General features: G+C 44.0%; 1 protein-coding gene and 1 non-coding gene across 4 annotated transcripts in view; both read left to right on the top strand.

Annotated features, from left to right (window-relative positions):
• Window positions 1–2,129: 2,129 nt before the first annotated feature.
• Window positions 2,130–8,711, top strand: part of ZNF346 (zinc finger protein 346) — a 26,163-nt gene continuing 19,581 nt past the window's right edge. The window contains exon 1 of one of the 3 annotated variants that reach the window (XM_040240484.1): window positions 2,130–2,347. In XM_040240484.1, coding sequence (XP_040096418.1) covers window positions 2,173–2,347 — 175 coding nt within the window. In that variant the 5' untranslated portion in view covers window positions 2,130–2,172. The remainder of the gene's footprint in view (window positions 2,348–8,711) is intronic. The other 2 variants (XM_040240485.1, XM_040240483.1) reach the window with 2 other exon arrangements.
• On the top strand, window positions 5,425–5,531 carry LOC120864977. Its single transcript, XR_005721304.1, has one exon. It is a non-coding gene; the product is annotated as a U6 spliceosomal RNA (small nuclear RNA).

Below are 8,711 nucleotides of genomic sequence, written 5' to 3'. Positions count from 1 at the left end.
TGAATCTCACACCCTCTACCTCTGCCACTGCAGGTCTTCTCTTGTTCAATGTGATGCTCTTGAATAAGATAACTTGGATTGGCCCCTGTGCTGGCTTCCCTGCTGGCTGCTGCCCTATTTGATCAAGAGACCTTGGAAGCATCACAGATTCAGAATCCAAGATTTTGTGTTTAAGTCAACTGTAAATAAAGTCATTTTATTTTAATGTTAAAGGTGCTTCATAAACTATAAAGCACTGCACAACATCAGTCATCTCTTGCACTGGAAGCTCCAGCGCCTGGCATGAGACCTGACACAGAGCTAGAATTCCAAATTCACAGAGCTAAATGAGTAACTGATGAGTTGTGTGATCTCGGGCAACAAAAATCTCTTCTCCTCTACTTCCTCCTCCTCCTCCTTTGATATCACTGTCACCCTTGTTCACTGGACTACAGTCATACTGTCCATTTTCTTGTCCTCCTAAACAGTAAGCTTACTCCTGCCTCAGGGCCTTTGTACCTTCTGTTTCCTCTGCCTGGATCACTCTTCCCCAGCTCTTTGCACGGCCATTCCATTCTCCTTAGTCAGGTCTTAAGCCAACTGTTATTTCTTCAGAGGCTTTCTCTTACCACCCTAACTAATGTTCCTCTCCTATCATTCACCCAATATATATTCCTGTTTTATTTTCTCTACTTGTTGACCTATATACTCTCCTTCACTAGAATAAAAAACACTCTACTAGAGATTCCTTGTCTGTCTTTTTTTTTAAATACTTTATTTGTTTGGCTGTACCAGGTCTTAGTTGTGGCACGTGGGATATTAGATATTCATTGCAGCATGGTGGTTCTTTAGTTGCAGCATGTGGGACCTAGTTCCCTGACCAGGCATTGAACCTGAGCCCCCTGCATTAGGAGTGCAGTCTTAACCACTGAACCACCAGGGAAGTCCCTCTTGTGTCTGTCTTGTTCACCACTGTATTCCAATGCCCCCAAAACATGTAGCTCATAGAAAACTCTCAACAAACATTTGAATAAATAAGACTGAAATAACTTTATATCAAAAGTTTCATTTATTCAACAAATATTTTGTATGCACCTACAAGGATTCAAGCTTTATTTCAAAGTGGTGGAGATTCAGCTGAGAACAAAACAGACAAAATTCCTGCTTTCTTGGGGCTTGACTTCTAGTGGGGAAACAAACAACAAATAAGATAAAAAGTGAAGTACATGCTGTATCTGATAGTAAGTTTTAAGGAGAAAAAATAAAGAGAGCAAGAAAGGAGGGTATGAAGTGTATGTGGAGGGCACACAGAAATGAGACTGAGCCATGAGGATGTGTGGGGGAAGTGCATTCCAGAACAGGGTAAGTAGGACACGAATGAAGGGGTTGGAGGCTAACACAATAAGTGACGAGGTCAGGAAGGTTAAGAAAATTCATATTGTATAGTGCCCTATCGACTAAACCGAGGACTTTGACTTTTACAAAAGAACGATGAGAAGGTTTTGAAGAATTTAAGCATGGGGTATCATGATATGGTTTGCTTTAAGAGGATCGCTGGGGCTGCTGTTTTGGGAATACCTGAAAGGTAAGTGAAGGGACCAGTAAGGACATTACAAATACCATAGCAAGAGATCGGGGCTCCGAAAGTCTAGGGAAGGAGCAGGTGTGGGGTTGGAAGGTTACATTTTGACTTTTGACAGTTACTTTGGAGTGGAGGTTAGGGAGAGTTCTGGCCTAGGCGTCAGCACCTGGAACTCAAATGGTACCTAATATAAAAGTAATCGAGTCCCAGCTCTACCACTTACTAGGGGCGAACTCGTGAGTAAATCGTTTCTAGGTTCTGAGCCTCTGTTGCCCTACTAGTGAAATTAAAAGGATATTCCCATACAACAGGGCCTTCATAAGAACAAAATGAGAAGTGTCAAAGTTGGCCGTGAGCAAGGTGAGAACCCTGAGCCAAGGACCGCACGGCCCTGCCCCCGAGGAGGGGGCTGCCGTGGAACAACCGACTTTCGAATCCACCGCACGAACTCCGCAGTGACAAGAAAAGAGCGCGCTTGCCAAAGTCGCAAAGCAGCCTGCGGTGCCCAAACCTCGCGAGATTTCTTGGCCGGGCAAAGTCATCTTCCCAGCCACATCTCGCGAGATCAAGATTCATGAGCGGCTATCGGCCGGTTAGGGCTTGCGGGGAAGATGGAGTATCCTGCATTGGGCACGGTGGAGAACGCTGACAGCGGCGGGGCCAGGTCGTACAACAATTCGGAGGAGCGGGAGGGCCGGGAACCGGATGGGCTGCGCTTCGACCGCGAGAGGGCGCGCCGCCTCTGGGAAGCAGTGTCCGGGTCGCAACCAGTGGGGAGGGAGGAAGGTGAGTCCGGGGGCTTCAGAGGCTGGAAGCCCCTCGCTTGCCTGCTAGTTTCGCAGGGAGTGGCGGAAGCGCGGGGCGGGGACGTGGACCGGCCCCCAGGTCTACGGTCACACCCCCTGGCGCTCGGCCCGCCCATTTGCGCGAGGCGCCCGGGGACTCCCGGACTCGTGCACCACTCTATGGCCCGGGCGCTGTGGGCCAGCTCCCCTGAAAAATCCAGGCTGCGGCACCCCAAGAATCGCGCACAGATGGTCAATGGCCTTCTCACGCTCTGGCCGTGGGCTTCTTTCCCCTGCCTTAGTCACCTACCAGAGCTCACCTCTTCCTGAATTCGAGGACTGGAATCTCTAGGCTTGCCGTCTAGGCCATCTCGGAGACCCCCCAGAACCTTCCCTGACAGCCTCGTAGCCCCTTCACCGTCCCAGTTTCCAGGTTCACCCATCCCTAGTGTCTTTTGCCTCCCTTCTTTCACGCCCCGCACTTCCGAGGGCTGTAGAAGGCCGCCTCCTTACCTCAGTGTTCCTTCTGGACCTGGTGACTGAGTCCTGGCTTACCTCTGCTTTTTGGTGTCTCTTCTCTTGTCTCCACCGGCTGGGTCCTTTTTCTAATATGGGGGCCAGGAGCCTGAGAACCTGGCCAGGGCATTCTTTGGCTCCAGCTTCTTGTTTGTGTCCCAGGCTTGACCCAAAGTTGAGAATGGAATACATAAGGCCACCTAGGAGGACATTTCTGAGCTTCCCAGCTTGCTCTGCACTTGACCTGGCCCTGGATAAGATAGAGATAGAGGAGAATAGAAAGAGCTGCTGTGACCCCGTTTTGTGACCCACTTCACAGTTCTTAGCAGAGCTAGCTGCTTAACTCTAACCCAGAAGTACACAAACTGGGCTTTTGTGCTAATCCTGTCAGGTAATCTGCAGATAAATCAGATTTCTCTAAAGATTTGTTTGCTTGCTGAGCAGACTACACTTGGAAGTTAATATATTGCTTGTGAACTGACTGCTGTGGGATAAAATGAAATTTTTGACCACATCCAAGGAAGATATGTTTAAATTTGGGGTGGTACACATGACAGACCTATACCCTATATATACTTTACCAGTAAAACTAGTCTTGTGTGACTCTTAAGTTAATATAAGGCTCCTATCTCCCTCATTCTTATACTTCAAACTTGTTTGGCACAGAGTTACAATTTTCCTTTCATTAATTTGACAAATACTCTCTTCCCAGGATTGGCTGGAAATCAAAGCTGCAGAGATGAAAATACTGTCCTTGCCCTGGAGGGGCTTGTGGTCTAGTCCAGGAAGCAGATGCCAAGACAGTTGCAGTATAATGTAGTGGGTGCAGTAAAGAGGAAAGTCTATAAACGTTGGGGGTACACAAAGAGGAAGTGACCTTTGTCCTCAGGGGACAGAGCAGGCATGCTCTGGGCCTTGAAGCAGAGAACACAGCAGCTGTGCTCTGGAAAGTGATCTGTTTATATGTGTATGAGTGCACACAATCACTTAAAGACCAATTCATTTCTCTGATCTCACTTTGTCCAATGATTTGTTTGAGGTCTAGATAGATACCTATAACACCAAGTCCTACTCACCTTGGGTTTTTTATTTTCTCTTAGTTATAATTTTTGTTTTCTCATTGAGTTGTAATTTACACACCATAAAATTCACCCATTATAACTGTACAATTCAATGATTTGCAGTAAAAGTATAGAGTTGTATAACCCTAGGCCAACTTAGAATATTTCCATCACTCCAATTAGTTTCTTTGTGCTTTTTTTTTTTTTTGGCTGTGCCAAGTCTTAGTTGCAGTATGTGGGATCTAGTTCTCTGACCAGGGATCAAACTCAGGGCACCTGCATTGGGAGTGTGGAGTCTTAGCCACTGAACCACCAGAGAAGTCCCTCTTTTGTACTCGTTTACATTGAATCCCCACTCTCACCTCCTGCCCTTGGCAACCGCTAATCTGTTTTCTGTCTCTATAAATTTGCCCTCTCTGAACTTTTCACATAAATGGAAATCTAATACATAGTCTTTTGCATTTTGTTTCTCTCACTCAGCATGTTTTTGAGGTTTAGCCAAAATGTAGTGAGTATTAATACTTTATTCCTTTTTATTGTTAAATAAAATTCCACTGTATGATTCTTGCTTTTTTATCCTCTAATGATCTCTGCCTTTCAAGTGGGCTGTTTAAACTATTGACATTCAATTTAGTTGTTGATATGGTTAGATTTGCTGTCCCTCCTTCATGACCTTGTGAAAATCAGCCCTCTGTTTCACATTCTAGATCTCAGCCTCTGCCCCATACATCTTCTGATTATCTACAATATAGATACAAAATAAGTCCTACCAATTAGGTGCTTTCTCACAAGATTTGGAAGGTAGAAATGTGATGAAAATCACATTCCTAAGACTATTGGTACTATCAAGAAAAATTGTAAAACTATAAGGTCTTCCAACATCAGTGTTCCAGCATCCATTCTCCAGTTTCATAGGTTAAGAGGCTTGTTCAGTGACATGGAGCTTCTTACTTCAGCAAGGCCTCAGTGGAGGCCTCAGAGACTAGCTCACATGTTGGAACAGTAATGCATGCATTGTTCCAGAGACATTTCCAGAAGGCTCACCCTAGTACCTCAGTCTTTCCAATATTTTCTAAGCACCTAATTGCTTGTATCAAACCTGTCCCCTGTGGTAATTGGTAGATGGATTAGAGTTGTATCTGAGCAACAGAGATGCACATTCAGGTCACCTTCCCAGAATTCTGATAACTCATGTAAGTCTTTTTCCCCTCTGTAGACCTTATCTTCCTCCAGCCTCATGAACTTTTCGGAGATTTCTGTAAGTCAGGAATTCAGGAAAGGGTTGACTGGACAATTCTGACTCAAGGTCCCTTTTGCAATTGCAATCAGATGGTAGATAGAGCTGAAACAATAGTGGATGGAAGTTCTGGAGGCTGACCAGGTGTCTCTTTTTTTCATGTAGTCTCAGGGTCTCTCCATGTGATTTCATGATGGAATAGTTAGGGCTTCCTCCAAGCTTGGAAGAAAACTGCTTATGTAGTGGTTTAAGACTTGAAGAACAGTGCTCGCTTTGGCAGCATATATACTAAAATTGGAACAATACAGAGAAGATTAGCATGGCCCCTGTGCAAGGATGACCCACAAATTCATGAAGCATTCCATATTAAAAAAAAGACTTGAAGAGCAAATATTCCCAATTTGGTTCATTTTTATAATATGTCTTCCACATGTCTATATGTTGCTTAGTGGTCAGGCAGTGATTCAGTAACACCTGGAGTCAGTAAGGCCTCAGTCCTCTGCAATTGGATCTGTGGGTATATAGGAAAGGGCATTCAAAGTTCAGGCCATTTTAAAGTCAGCCCTAACTTTTACTTTCTGTCAGGCTCTTTTGCATCACTTATGTTCATGTGAACAACCAGAGTTGGCCAGGAGTATTTAGCTACCTTAGGCCCTCTTAGGTCCCCACTGCCACACAGGCTCAGCCACAGACATTACTAACCTCGGGTTATAATAAAGCCTTTGGCCTTTCCTGCTCACCTGCCTCTGAGACCATCACTTCCACCGACATTATCAAAAGATCAGGGCATTGCACACCACTCCAACTCAAGCACTTTCCTCTTTCATGGGGAAGCTGTTGGTTCTCACATCCTGCCTCTTCCTGGTAGAACCTCTGCTCTGACTGAGCATGGGAGGTGATGAGAGTAGTCCCAGACCCGTGCTGTTCTCATCCAGAGTTCAGCAGTTGTACAAGCATAACTGCTTCCCAGATTGTTAAGTGCTTTTGATCAGTTTCCAGAGTACTGAAGGGATTGTTTCTGTCAACTTTGTCCAGTTTTACAGTAGCTCTGTGTGAAGACGATCTCCTCTACTATAGCTGCAAGCTCTACCTTATACTCATTTTATATTCAATTTCACTTTATCTGCTTGACCTCTAAATTTGGAGGGTCCAGGACTCAAAATCCCAGGGGCTTCCCTGGGATTGGTAAAGAATCCAGTCCACTCAGTGGTAAAGAATCCACCTGCCAGTGCCAAAGACGCTAGTTCAATCCCTGATCCAGGAAGATTCCACATGCTGCAGAGCAACTGTGCCTGTGTGGCACAAGTAATGAGCTTGTGCTCTAGAGCCTGAGAACCACAACTACTGAGCCCATAAGATGCAACTACTGAAGCCTGTGCACCCTAGAGCCTGTGCTCTGCAACAGGAGAAGGTACTGCAATGAGAAACCCACACCCTCCACACCTGGAGAAAAAACCCACACAGCAACAAAGACCCAGCACAGTCAAAATAAATAAATAAATATTAATCCCAAGAACTCTTTCCTTTTCCATCTACATTAGGCATCCTCTTCTAGTCCACTGCTTTAAACTGGATAAATACACTGATGATTCTCAATTTGTATCTCCAGCTCTGACCTTTCCCTTGAACTCCAGGCTTGCATCTCAAGGTGACTACTTGATATTTCTACCCATGTGTATGATAGAATACTCATGTTTAATATAGCTGAAGGAAAAGTCTTAATTTCCCCTCCAATACTGTCTTCCTCCACTTCTCATCTACTTGTTGCTCAAATTCAAAACCTAGGAGTTATCCCTGACTCCTGTCCTACTTCACCCCCTCCATCCCATCAGAGAAATTGGATGTCAGATCTACTTCCAGAACATAATTCCAAATCCATCCACTTTTCCTCATCTCCACTGACAACCTACCTGGTCCAGATTTCTGTTATCTGCTGCCTAGAAGACTGCAGCAGCCTCCTCCCTGCTCTCCCTGCTTCCATTCCTATTTCCATACAGTCAGCTGACACAATGAACAGACTAATCTTTTCAAAACGTAAGCCATATCTTGTCACCTCTCATTGCACTAAGAATAAAATCCTAGTTCAGACCATGGTTTATGAGGCCTATACTGATTTGGCATTATCTGGTAGGCCTCAAGCTGTCTCTCCCAACTTTATTTCCTACCACTATTCACTCATTCACCATACTGTATCCACAGTGTCCTTCTCTTCATTTCTTGCATATGCCAGATTTATTCCTGCCTCAGAGACTTGATTAATTTATTTTATTGAAGTATAATTGATTTACAATATTGTATAAATTTCTGCTGTACAGCAAAGTAATATTTTTTCATATTATTTTCCATTATGGTTTATCATGGGATATTAAATATAGTTCCCTGTGCTATACAGTAGGACCTTTTTGTTTAATTCATTCGACATACAGTGGTTTATATCTCCTAATCCCAAACTCCCAATACATCCCTCTCCCACTCCCTCCCCTTGGTAATGACAAGTCTGTTCTCTATGTCCATGAATCTGTCTGTTTCATAGATAGGTTCATTTGTGTCGTATTTTGAGATGGTTCATTTGTGTCGTATTTTGAGATTCTGCATGTAAGTGATATATGGTATTTGTCTTTCTTTGTCTGACTTCACTTAGTATAATCTCTAGGTGCATCCATATTGCTGCATATGACATTATTTCATTCTTTTTTTATGGCTGAGTAATGCAGAGTTCCAAAGAATGGCGAGAAGAGATAAGAAAGCCTTCCTCAGCGATCAATGCAAAGAAATAGAGGAAAACAACAGAATGGGAAAGACTAGAGATCTCTTCAAGAAAATTAGAGATACCAAGGGAACATTTCATGCAAAGAGGGGCTCGATAAAGGACAGAAATGGTATGGACCTAACAGAAGCAGAAGATATTAAGAAGCGGTGGCAAGAATACACAGAAGAACTGTACAAAAAAGATCTTCACGACCAAGATAATCATGATGGTGTGATCACTCACCTAGAGCCAGACATCCTGAAATGTGAAGTCAAGTGGGCCTTAGAAAGCATCACTACGAACAAAGCTAGTGGAGGTGATAGAATTCCAGTTGAGCTATTTCAAATCCTGAAAGACGATGCTGTGAAAGTGCTGCACTCAATATGCCAGCAAATTTGGAAAACTCAACAGTGGCCACAGGACTGGAAAGGGTCAGCCTTCATTCCAATCCCAAAGAAAGGCAATGCCAAAGAATGCTCCAACTACCGCACAGTTGCACTCCTCTCACATGCTAGTAAAGTAATGCTGAAAATTCTCCAAGCCAGGCTTTAGCAACACATGAACCATGAACTTCTGATGTTCAAGCTGGTTTTAGAAAAGGCAGAGGAACCAGAGATCAAATTGCCAACATCTGCTGGATCATGGAAAAAGCAAGAGAGTTCCAGAAAAACATCTATTTCTGCTTTATTGACTATGCCAAAGCCTTTGACTGTGTGGATCACAATAAACTGTGGAAAATTCTGAAAGAGATGGGAATACCAGACCACCTGACCTGCCTCTTGAGAAATGTGTATGCAAGTCA

The sequence above is a fragment of the Oryx dammah genome, unplaced genomic scaffold (genome assembly GCF_014754425.2).
Source record: "Oryx dammah isolate SB20612 unplaced genomic scaffold, SCBI_Odam_1.1 HiC_scaffold_5, whole genome shotgun sequence".
NCBI lineage: Eukaryota > Metazoa > Chordata > Mammalia > Artiodactyla > Bovidae > Oryx > Oryx dammah.
Note: the sequence above shows the minus strand (reverse complement) of the source record. Positions and strands in the feature narration are given on the sequence as shown.